The following is a 12,854-nucleotide window of genomic DNA, read 5'->3' as shown; positions in this document are numbered from 1 at the left end:
AAGAACACATGGAACACAGGAACACAGCTCCCCCAACAATTTTGGAATTTTGCGCTTTTTTAGACGAGACCAGAATCTGTTTAAATAGTGATAACCGGCGAATTCGTGTGTGGCTAGTTGTGCAGCTCTTATTGGCTCTTGCCACACACAAAATCGCCGGTTATCACTATTTAAACAGATTCTGGTCTCGTCTGAAAAAAGAGCAAAATTCCAAAACACTTGGGGGAGCTCTATGTGGAGGCACCAGGTAGTTTGCACACTCTCGTCGACCTCATATTCATTTTCAGCGACCCCAAAAACCCCCGAGTAATGAGTTTAAGCCAATTATATGATAAATTACCACAATACTTCAGAGGAAGACGTTTACCACACCCGCTGCAGGCACCAGGTAGTTTGCACACTCTCGCCGACCTCATATTCGTTTTCAGCGACCCCAAAAACCCCCGAGTAAGAAAACCGAGTCAATTTTTCCCACTATTTCAAAATGCACTTTTGCAATGCATTTTTCTTATGCACAAATGCAATTTGAGATTTCTTATTCATTACATTAGTTCACAAAATTTCCTGACATTCTCACGAATCCAAAGCACCAATCCGCATTAAAATCCGTCTTACTGCAAAAAAATCGACACTTCACTCCTTCAATGCCTCGACTAATTTGAGGTCCATCTCTTTGACTACTCCGACATTGCAGTTTGATATCAAATGTTAATTATAAATAAGGTAGAATGGTAGAAATTGTAGTTCACCACTAATTTTTTTTTGTCTAGTTTTCTGGGATCTTTTTTCAGTTAAGATAATTGTCCCCCGCATAAGTTTTAACGCTGAATCAAAATCCATCATCGATAATTTTATAAACGGTCAATTTTATAAAATTTTTTCCTTGGATGCAACGAGATAATGAAGCACGACATAGTAGATAAATCTAATTATTTGCTTAATGTGGAATAATAGTATTAGTTTTGGTTAGATAGGCAATTTGTAAAACTAGAACAGAACAAATAAATCAGGGCATTCAAATAAGGAAACAGATAAGTGTGTTATGTTAGCATTTTTATATTATAAAAAAAACTACGACAACCATACAAATCCGCTACATTTAATATTTTTAAAAAATTTTATAATTTAATTTATTTTATACGTTAGCTGATCAACTCACATTTTTTATAATAAATAAATATTAATTATTTTTAACGCCCATCCATATAACTGAATTATTGTTAAGAAGCAGATCTAAATTATTCAAATATTAATATTCCTATTAAAATATACACAACACTATCAAAAAACTATCACAACACATGAATACTAAAAATGGGATGATACAAAGCTCTGTGATATCACCAATCCTATTTATATTAATCATAGACTGGACAATGAAACGTACGTAAGATAGGACAGGCATCTCGTTCGTATTTCACAAGCTAGAGCAGCTTGAGTAGTTATCGAACTTATTTGAGAGCTAAAAAAGACTTCCTTTTTTAGCCGGTATATATGTTATAGTCAAAGCCCGAATTTCAGGCACTCCTAGGTTTGACCAGGCAATCCTCAGGTATGACTGACGGTCTTAGTCAAAGCCGGAAATAAATTACAGTTTCGGCCTTTGACTAGTCAAACCTACGAGAGACTAAGCTGGTCAGGCAAAGGTCGAAACTTAATTTTATGAAATCGGGGTTTGACTAGTCAAACCCCGGATCCTTGATCCTAGATCCTTGTGGATTTCTTAGCATTTCATATCGCTGTCTCCTCATTACCTGTCCCAGATATTGTAACTTTCTTATTTTTATTGTGTTTATTATTTCGCAATACTTCCGTGTTCGTTTTCTTCCGTGTCCATGATATTCTAAGCATCCTCTTGTAACAGCAAATTTCAAATTACTGTAGCTTATTTATATGTCCTTGCTAAGTCCAGCTTTCAAGTCCATATTGCAATATCGAAAACACGTAGATCTCAGAGCTCTTACGCTCGATTTCATAATAAAGTTAAAGGAGACTTTAAATTAAAGGACTTAACTTAATTGATTATGTACTGATTAAAGCCTCCTTTACTTTAAAGTTTTATTTAACTTTATGAAGCAACATAATCAAAGAGCTCAATAGATCCAACAAAACACGAATTAAAACCACACACGGGCTCACGGAAGAAATCAAAATCAATGCATTCATTAGACAAGGGGACAGCCTCAGTCCATGCCTATTTAATTTAATAATGGATGAAGTTATAGGTAGTGTTAACATAATGAATCAGGGATACAAAATGGGTAACCGAACCATGAGAATACTTTGCTAAGCAGATGATGCAATCTTAATAGCCGAAAACGAAGATGACTTACAACGCCTACTACAAAGATTCAAAATTACCGCCGAAAAGCATAACCTGACACTATCCAAAGAGAAAACCCAATCGATGGTAATATCCAGGAACCCAATTAGATGTAAATTAGTAGTGGACGACCATATAATCGAACAGGTAATGGATTGTAGATACTTAGGTTTGGAAATATCTAGCGACAGGCATCTGTGGCAAGAATCAAAACAGCAGGCAACGAAAGCAGCGAGAATATCTGGTTTCCTGAGGGATATAATCTGGCGGAATAAATATATGAGCACCGAAAGCAAAGTCCGCATTTATAAGACATGTGTTAGACCCGTACTGACATACGCAGCTGAGACAAGGGCCGAGACAACAAAGACCAAACAAATAATGAGAACAACAGAGATGAAAACCCTAAGATCCATAAGAGGTATCACACTTAGAGATAGAATACGAAACGAAGACACATTGAGAGAGCTAGGCGTTCAATACGTAGTGAGATGGACAAGAGCGCGACGACGCATGTGGAGAGACCACGTATATCGGATGGACCCTGAACGTATAGCGCATTGGGCGAAAACACAGAAGCCCAACACCAAGCGACCCATAGGAAGACCCAAAAAACGATGGTAGGAGAGTTGGAGCTCCGGATCGCAGCAAAGACTGTAACAGAAGAAACAGGACATAGTCCAATTACAAGAAGAAGAAGAAGAAGAAGAAAAAGAAGAAGAAGAAGAAGCAATCAGGGATTACTCTCAGTTCTATTCTAAGGTATTTGTTGCAGATAATTGTTTCATTTTTACAAACGAAGTTCTTGCCATTTGTATTCTGGCCCTTATTTCTGTTATTTGATCATTATTGTCTGAAATTCAGGTTCCTAGGTATTTGTATTTATCAAACCTTTCTATCGGTACATTTCCCAAATGCATGTTTGTTTGTATATTTGTTTTCTTAGTTATTATCATGTGTTTGGTCTTTTTTATATTCATTTTCAGTCCATATTTTTCATAAAAACCGTTTGGTTTGTTTAGTAGTAACTGGGGTTGTTCAGCAGAGATTGCAGTGTATTAGATGCTTTACTATTTTAACTTCAAACCATGGAACTAGAACTAAAAGCCGTCATATCTCCTTGATTTGAATTTGACGGGTCCTCCAAGCGAACCACGCTTTGAAATGATGATTTTATTTTTATTGCAACATCATTAAGTCTTCTTAACACTTTCGCTGGGCATGACTCCAATTGGAGTCAAAGGACAGATATCCGTTGATTTTTAAGACGTATATTTTACTTAGTACGCCGCCAGAGTTAGTTAATGTTTGTCAGGGTGTGAGTGACAAGTGTCAATAATGTCTATCCGTTCTTAGCTGTGGTAGTTTCGTGATTCAAAATGGCGGAAGGTATGCCGCGCCCTTTAAAGTGTAAAACACAGAAACTTGTGTTTAAAAATCCACAAAAACTTTCCTCCAGACATAGTATTTCAAAAATTCCTATGGACAATAAGGGACAAACAAAGAGAAAGCGTTGCAAAATATGCTCCGAAAAACAAAATTATTAAAAAGCAGACAACATATCACTGCGAAAAATGTTCTGATCAACCCGGATTTTGTATTGAAGAATGCTTTGAAATTGCTGTAAAGTACCCCGCACAAACCTTATGGAAATTTGGTCCCAGTGGATTTCGTTCATACTTTGGGAAAATACTCTTTGAAGCATCCTGATAAAAAGTTCTCATGGGCACAACTCAATCGTATGAAGGATTTTCAAGATATAGAGGCACAAACTCGGAAAATTATAAGATTTACTGGGTATTCCAATTCCCTGAGTTACTGGTTATCTGGCAACATGTAGAAGTTTGGATCAAGGAGAAGTACTAGTAGTCTAGGATTTTTTCCTGGCTATCCAATGGCGACCTTTACTTTGACCTTGACCTTCAACGGACGTCATCTTCTAGAGTTTCGAGAGTTTTCGGCATTAAATTGATATAAACAGATTACTCATGGATTTTTGTGATCGCTAAACACGAATATGCCATCAGAATTGACCTCCGGAGGACGTGGTGGCCACTGCCACTGCAAGGGACGTCATCTTCTAGAGTTTCAATGGTTTTCGGCATTTAATTAATGCAAATGAATTACTGGAGTGTTTTTTTGAGGTCGCTAAATACGAATACGGCAGTCCGATTCATACGATTGAGTTGTGCCCATGAGAACTTTTTATCAGGATGCTTCAAAGAGTATTTTCCCAAAGTATGAACGAAATCCACTGGGACCTAATTTCCATAAGGTTTGTGCGGAGTACAATTTGTAAAATTTATGTAAATCAAATTTCTGTATTTTGTAGAATAAGTAACTTATTTTTTCTAAAATTCCGTTATATAATTATTTTTTTTTAGAGAAACGTTCTAATTTGCTTTGTGCCGATCGGAGCCAGTCAGCGATACACTAGAAATTCTTAGCCAGGTGCGCAAGGCTCTAATCGCAGTCAAAAATTCAAATCACATTTTATAAACAATTATACACTTTATTGAATTAATTTAATATCATTATATATTCTAATATCAATTACAATGATTATTCCATTCATAGGAGATTCTGTAATAATCTACTGTAGAAAATTACCGATAGAATTTTTTTAAGTATATTGTTTTTGTTTAATTGCAACCAGTTTCCTAGCTTTGACAAGTGTCACATTTAAGAAAATATCCAAAGTTCTGAATCTAATGTCAAATTGTCAGGAGGAGAACACAAATAGGCACATTTAAGCGCTTGATTTGCTTTAAGATTATTTCAATTACATTAATAAAACATTAATAAAATTATTTTTTCAATTTAATTGTGGCTTATTTCCCATCTAAAGAGTTAATCATAAAAATGCCACAAGGAAATAGCTTCAGAACAACATTAAGATTATTTTATGAATAAAACTGTATTTATAAATAACTTAACTAATATTTTATTAATATCTTTATCTAAATATTAAATAAACTGTGCTTTTCACTTTGACAAGTTGAAAAATGTGTGTCACATTAATTGGGAACAATGTCACTGACTGTTTTTATACAAAGACTTGAATTTTATATGTAAGTATTAAAAAATAATCTTACGAATATCACACGACAGTAAGAATAAATAAGACAATAATGTTTCGTTTTTTCTCAAATTTGTTGTCATTGGGCAATAGCCACTCGAGCTCTGCGGGCTCTCGTGTCTATTGCCAAACAACAAATTTTCGAAAAACTGTCGCATTATTGTCAATTTATTCTCACTATCTTGTGATATTATACCTGATTATTTCAATAGAAAGCTACAGAAATAAAAATTAAAGTGATTTTTTGATGATTTTAACTTCCAATCGTATAGTAAGATATTTGATCTCGTGTTTAATTCTGTCCAATCAGATTAATACTGAGAATTATCTACTGTAGAAAATTACCGATAGAATTTTTTTAAGTAGATTGTTTCTGTTTAATGGCAACCAGTTTCCTACTTTTGACAACTGTCACATTTAAGAAAATATCCATAATATACGTATTAAAAAATAATCTTACGAATATCACACCACAGTAAGAATAAATAAGAAAATAATGCTTCATTTTTACTCAAATTTGTTGTCATTGGGCAATAGCAACTCGAGCCCTATGGGCTCTCGTGTCTATTGCCAGACAACAAATTTTCGAAAAACTGTCGCATTATTTTCAATTTATTCTCACTCTCTTGTTATATTATACCCGATAATTTTTGATAATATCCCGTCGTCAAGTATATTACGTCAGATGCCCTTCGTTGCTACGAAAAAATACATTCAGTGACATTATTGACAATAAATGTTTTAAAAATTATAAAAGTGATGACTTACCGTCAAATATTTATAACAAATGTGTGTTTAATTGTAGATACTAATTTGTACTTATATAAATAAATTACACAAAATTCAATAATTTTACAGCTCTTGTGCAATTACTACTGATTATTTCATTCATAGGAGATTCTGACCAATAGAAAGCTACAGAAATCTAAATTAAATTGATAATTTTTGATAATTGCCCGTCGTCAAGTATATTACGTCAGATGCCCTTCGTTGCTATGAAAAAATACATTCAGTGACATTAATGGCAAAATGTTTTAAAAATTATAAAAGTGATAACTTTCAAGCGTCAAATATTTATAACAACTGTGTGTTTAATTGTACTAATTTGTACTTACATAAATAAATTACAATAACATTTTGGTTTTGAACAGTTTTATTCATGAAATAATCGCAACTAATTGCACTCGACTCTAAAATTAATATAGAATTTTAGAGCTCTTTTGCAATTACTACTGATTATTTTATTCATAGGAGATTCTGACCAATAGAAAGCTACAGAAATCTAAACTAAACTGATAACTTTTTTGATAATTGCCAGTCGTCAAGCATATTACGTCAGATGCCCTTCGTTGCTACGAAAAAATACATTCAGTGACATTAATGACAAATGTTTTAAAAATTATAAAAGTGATGACTTTCAATCGTCAAATACATACTTATAACAAGTGTGTGTTTAATTGTACTAATTTGTACTTACATAAATAAATTACAATAAAATTTTGGTTTTGAACAGTTTTATTCATAAAATAATCGCAACAAATTGCACCCGATCTCTAAAATTAATATAGAATTTTAGAGCTTTTGTGCAATTACTACTGATAATTTTTGATAATATCCCGTCGTCAAGTATATTACTTCAGATGCCCTTCGTTGCTACGAAAAAATACATTCAGTGACATTAATGACAATTAATGTTTTAAAAGTTATAAAAGTGATGACTTTCAACCGTCAAATATTTATAACAACTGTGTGTTTAGTTGTAGTAATTTGTACTTACGCAAATAAATTACAATAAAATTTTGGGTTTGAACAGTTTTATTCATGAAATAATCGCAGCAAATCGCACTCGATCTCTAAAATTATTATCGAATTTTTGCCCTCGTGGCACTTTCACTCCCCTTCGGGTCGTGAAATTAAAACTGTCAAAGTATCACTCGGGAAAAATTCAATAATTTTAGAGCTCTTGTGCAATTACTACTGATAATTTAGGAAAAAAGTTATTGCCGCTCCTAAGTAACACCTCTCGAAAAAAGTCAGCAGCGAAAATGTTAAACACTATTTTGATTTGGATAGTTTTGTGACAAATAGAATCTCTTTATGCATGAAATACAAAACTCTACAACCACTACGAGCACCATAAGCGAATATAAAATACTGATCGTGGTAAATTTTTTTATTATTCGGTAAAAGTAAAGTAAATTTTTCGGTAGGTACGCTTAATTTATTAAAAAAAATCCACAGGGAAATTAAATTTCTGTAGCTGGCTGTATACCGAAATCACAAAAAATTTACTAAAACCTTTTATAAAAGGTATATTTTACTAAAATACCTAAAAAGGTCTACCTATGTCACAAAACGTTTCCGGAATAACAATTCCATAATCAGTGCTTTTTACTGGTAAAATGACATGCTTGAGACACTAAGATATAAGGGTGAAAACCCTTTAGATCTTATACATATACAGTCGAACCCGCTTATTAGAGTAGGTACCAGTTATAGGAATACCCCGGTTTATGGAATATAAATTCGAGGTTCCGAAACGTTTCCATTTACCATTTAATAAATTTATCCGTTTATTGGAATATGGTTTAGTAACGTAATACCGCTTTTTAAAATATTTTTTTCAGGTCAACCAATAAATTTTTACGTACAATTTCCTAAAATTTTTAAATTTGCCTGATATAAATGGGTTGTCGGTAAGAGCTTCGAAAGCCTGCTGTTTTGTATATTATTACGGTTTGTCAGGTACCTAATAAACACTTTATTACTGTGTTATGAGTAAACGCTCCTTTCCCACAGAAAATTCAATCGTTCGCCGACAAGGTCATAAAATAATTTCATTTGTCTACAAATTTCTATAGGTACATTACCACACACTTGGCTGTTTTTAGAAACAGCATTTTTCTATAAGATTCTATATTTATTTATTACCAATAGTTGATCGTTTGTTCGGAAGTCTTTTCTAAAACCCATTCCAATTTATTGTCTAATCGCTTGGTCATTATTTTTGTAAATAGATTATAAATTTTTATTGACATAAAAACGAGATGTTTAAAATATTCCTGGATTTAACATCAGCACCACAGAAATCTCCCCTTTGTCCAGAGAATGGACCCTCACATTACGGACATTAACTGTATGATCCATCTGAGTTCCATCTGATCAGAAACCCACGAGGTGTGTGGAGTCTACTAACATCTAATACATCTCTAACAATTTCATTCATCGTTTTTAGCGCGATAATTCGATGAAATAAAATTATTTTGACATAATATTTAAAAGTCAGATCAGTAGACAGTTACAATGGTTTTGAATCGTCGTCATGGAAACCAATATCGTCATCGTGGTAAACCATTACCTATATTGAAAGTTTGGTTTTGACAACCTTGTCAAAGAATTAATTTGTGTATTTTCACTCCTAAATAAAAATTGATAACTTTATTTTTTGTGGCTTTTTTCCAAACTTACGGCTCTAGAAAAAATATTGTTCCTAACTCATGCGGAAAGTGTCTTTCCCGCACTCGACTGCTTGCCCGAACTCCGCAAATAGAAAATAACTATTCTCGAACGCCGTGCGGGAAAGTGCAACTTTCGGAAGCGAAATGCGTGCGTGAAAGTGGCTTTTCAGCACGGCGCGGCCGTAGAAAAATAACTGTTCCTTGTGAATTTTGAAAATTATAAGCCAAATTTTCTCCACACTTAAAAAAATTAAAAAAAATAAAAATAATATCAATAGTCTTACCAATTCTCTAAATGATATTACGTCATTCTTCACGTCTTTGATGCTCCAGTGTCTGAAAATATTGGGATACGTAGTGATATTATAACCTAGCTTCTTACAATAATCCAACTCTAGCGGAAAACACCTTCTAGGAGGTTCTGGTTTTTCTGTTATGGCTTCGGTTACTGATATCACTGTAGTTGAAGACACCCGCGGTGGTTCATTTTCTGGTTTGACTTCGACACTTTTAACATCGATCGTAAGGTTTTTAAAGAAGAGGGATTCCGCTAAACTAATTTCATTCGATAAAATATTTTCCAAGTCTTTAGCTCGAATCTCGAGGTAGTATGGATTTATATGGATATTGAAATGGACTACCAAGTCTTTATCTTCAGTTCTGTAAGAAAGTGTAGATATAAATGAGAAAAGAAATAAAAAACGTAGTTAAAGGTTAGAAAGTTGATACCAAATTTAATTTAATATTTTACTTGGAAATAAGCCACAACTTGAATTTGAAATTAAGTTTATTTGACGTTTCAAATTCCACTTCGGAAATCGTTATCAAAATACAAAACATTAAAAAATTAAACAAATTTTGTTTTCGATGCTTGGTAGAAAATTCTTTTTATAATTTAATTTTATCTCATTCATATTGATAATTCAGATATACAGGGTGTCCAGAAACTCTACCGACAAACGAAGGCAGGAGATTCTTCAGATAATTTTAAGACAATTTAGCTCAATTAGCCTAGTCCGAAAATGCTTCCTAAGGGAGCTAGAGCTTTTTGAAGATGGCTTCTTGTAATTAGTTTTTCTTAAATACCTCCAGAACGCTTCAATTTAGAAAAACAAAAATCGGTACGTATATTTATCTTCCAGAGATAAATTGATTCCATCCATTGCCAATTTCTAGTACCGATCATAGGCGTCCGTTTTGGGTAGGGCAACGGTTATTTCATCACATAACTTTTTTGTCTTTCACTTTTAAGCATTTTTGACACTGGATTATTAAATTGTGAGGTATTCTAGTACTAAAAGGCACTCCTGGTTTAGGTCCGTAGAACACACGGTTTTCTAGAAAAATCGAATTGAAAATTTTTCGTTTTTTGAATTTGAATAAAAATTTAAAAAAAATTAAAAAAAAAACGGTGTATTTTATCAACTTAAAGCAAGAGTAACTTCTAGTACTAAAATACCTCATAACTTAATAATCTAGAGTCAAAAATGCTTAAAAATTAAAGGCAAAAATGTTATGCGATAAAATAACCGTTGACCTACCCAAAACAAACGCATATGACCCGTACTAGAAATTCGCAGTTAATGAAATCGATTTATCTCTGAAATATAAATAAACGTACCAGTTTTCAGATTTCTAAATAGTTTTTTTTTAATTTTTTTTTGGAAATTCAAAAAAAGACAAATTTTCAAATGGATTTTTCTAGAAAACGGTGTATCCTATCGACCTAAAACAAGAGTACCTTTTAGTTGAAGAATATCTCATAATTTAATAATCCAGAGTCAAAAATGCTTAAAAATTAAAGATAAAAAAGTTATGCGATAAAATAACTGTTGCCCTACCCAAAACGGACGCCTATGATCGGTACTAGAAATTCGAAATGCATGGTGTCGATTTATCTCTGGAAGATAAATATGTGTACCAATTTTTGTTTTTCTCAATAGAAGCATTCTGGAGTTATTTAAGAAAAACTACTTACAAGACGCCATCTTCAAAGAGCTCTAGCTCCTTTAGGAAGCATTTTCGGACTAGGTGAATTGGGTTAAAATATCTTAAAATTATCTGAGGAATCTCCTGCCTTCGTTTGTCGGTAGAGTTTCTGGACACCCTGTATATTATTATTTTAAAGTCATCATCATCAACCCGTACGCGTCCACTGCTGGGCATAGGTCTCCCTCAGCTCTTTCCATCTATCTCTGTTTTGTGCGGCTTGCATCCAGTTACCGATAACATGCTTCAAATTATCGGCCCATCTGGTTAGTGAACGTCTTCTGCGCCGTAGTGCTTTTTCTCGTGGCCTCCACTCGACAATACGTTTTGTCCATCGGTTGTCTGACAATCTGGCGACGTGTCCTAGAGATAGTGCAAACACTCCTGTCAAAATTCACGTAAAGGCTACTGCGCCGTGGTCAAGAGTGTTTGCACTATCTCTACCCAATTCCAGTTAAGCGACGCGATTTTTTCGATAGCGTTTGTTGTTTTTGTTCTACGACGTATTTCTTCGTTTGGGATTCGGTCTCTCAGGGAGACACCCAACATCTGGCGCTCCATAGCCCTCTGAGTTACGCGAATCTTGTTCACTACCTTTTTTGTTAATGTTAATGTTTTGGCTCCATTAATGGTGCCAGGCAATACACACTGGTCAAAGATTTTCTTTTTAAGCCATATGGGCAAGTCCGATTTAAATACATATTTCAGTTTACCAAACGCTGCCCAGGCTAATCCTATGCGACGTGTGAGCTCGCACGTCTGGTTATATCTTCCCAACCGAATTTCATGCCCCAAGTACTTATAAGATACAGTCTGCTCAATATCCTTTCCATCAACAACAATATTACGATTTAGCACCAGATTAGTCATGATTTACGTCTTGTTGATGTTAATCTTTAGTCTGACCTCTAAGGAAGCGTGATATAATTTGTTCAACATTATTATTGCATCATCCATAGGATCGGCTATATAAGGACGATGTCATCTGCGAATCTCAAACGACTGAGCTTCTCTCCATTTATATTGATACCATATTCGTTCAGATCTGCCTTCTTTAGAGTGTGTTCTAAAAGGGTTGTGAATAGCTTTGATGAGATGGTGTCTTCTTGCCGTACTCCTCGCTGTATACAGAATATATTTGTTTGTTATTCAGACAGTCTTACGCTAGCCGTTGCCTTTTGGTAGATATATTTGATCATGTTAATGTAGCGATGGTCTATTCGACATTCTGTCAATGTTTTTAACATTTTCTGCTGGTTTATGGTATCGAATGCTTTCTCGTAGTCGACGAATATTAGTGCGAATGGTTTGTTGTATTCCGCAGACTTCTCTATTAGGTTTTTTATTACCAGTAAGTGATCGTTAGTGCTATATCCAGATCTAAATCCAGCTTGTTCTCTAGGCTGATAGTCTAGAAGTCTAACTAAGCCTCCAGTCTTTTTTGGTAATTTTTGTGAAAAGTTTATATATGTGTGATAGCAAACTGATAGGACGGTAGTTTTTTTTATCTCTCCTGTCACCCTTCTTGTGTAATAAAACAATTCTATTTTAAAGTAGATGACTTTAAAATGAGATTGCTAATTGATATTCCGAAGTGGAAGTCGAAACGTCAAACAAAATTAATTCCAAGCTCAAATTGTTGCTTATTCCCAAATAAAATAGTAAATTGAATAATACGCCAAGATAAAATGGCTTCAGAATAATATACCAAATTTATTTGAAAAGAAATACAAATTGAGAATTCTTGTATTGTTTAAATAAAAACTACCACAGTAAAGAATTCTAATGATAGTGCTGCTTCTTTATTGATCTGGTGTACTTTTTGTAAACTTCTATTGAATCTTCTTCAGTTCATACAAACATAAGCTATATTACATTATTTGTACACTGTCCTGTTATATTTTTTTTTCGCTGTATAAACTTTTTAGGAGTTCTGCTTTGCGTTTTATCAGCAAATTACAAAAAAGTGGACAAAGAAAGAAAAATAATGATTTTGAAGTGATAG

General features: G+C 33.7%; 1 protein-coding gene across 3 annotated transcripts in view; it reads right to left on the bottom strand.

The window, feature by feature from the left end:
* The window catches only part of LOC126888063 (atrial natriuretic peptide-converting enzyme), a 331,414-nt gene that overhangs the window by 139,788 nt on the left and 178,772 nt on the right, over positions 1-12,854 (bottom strand). For all 3 annotated transcript variants that reach the window (XM_050656080.1, XM_050656081.1, XM_050656082.1), the window contains one exon: positions 9,145-9,520. In XM_050656080.1, coding sequence (XP_050512037.1) covers positions 9,145-9,520 — 376 coding nt within the window. The remainder of the gene's footprint in view (positions 1-9,144; positions 9,521-12,854) is intronic.

The sequence above is a fragment of the Diabrotica virgifera genome, chromosome 7 (genome assembly GCF_917563875.1).
Source record: "Diabrotica virgifera virgifera chromosome 7, PGI_DIABVI_V3a".
In the NCBI taxonomy this organism is placed as follows: domain Eukaryota; kingdom Metazoa; phylum Arthropoda; class Insecta; order Coleoptera; family Chrysomelidae; genus Diabrotica; species Diabrotica virgifera.
Note: the sequence above shows the minus strand (reverse complement) of the source record. Positions and strands in the feature narration are given on the sequence as shown.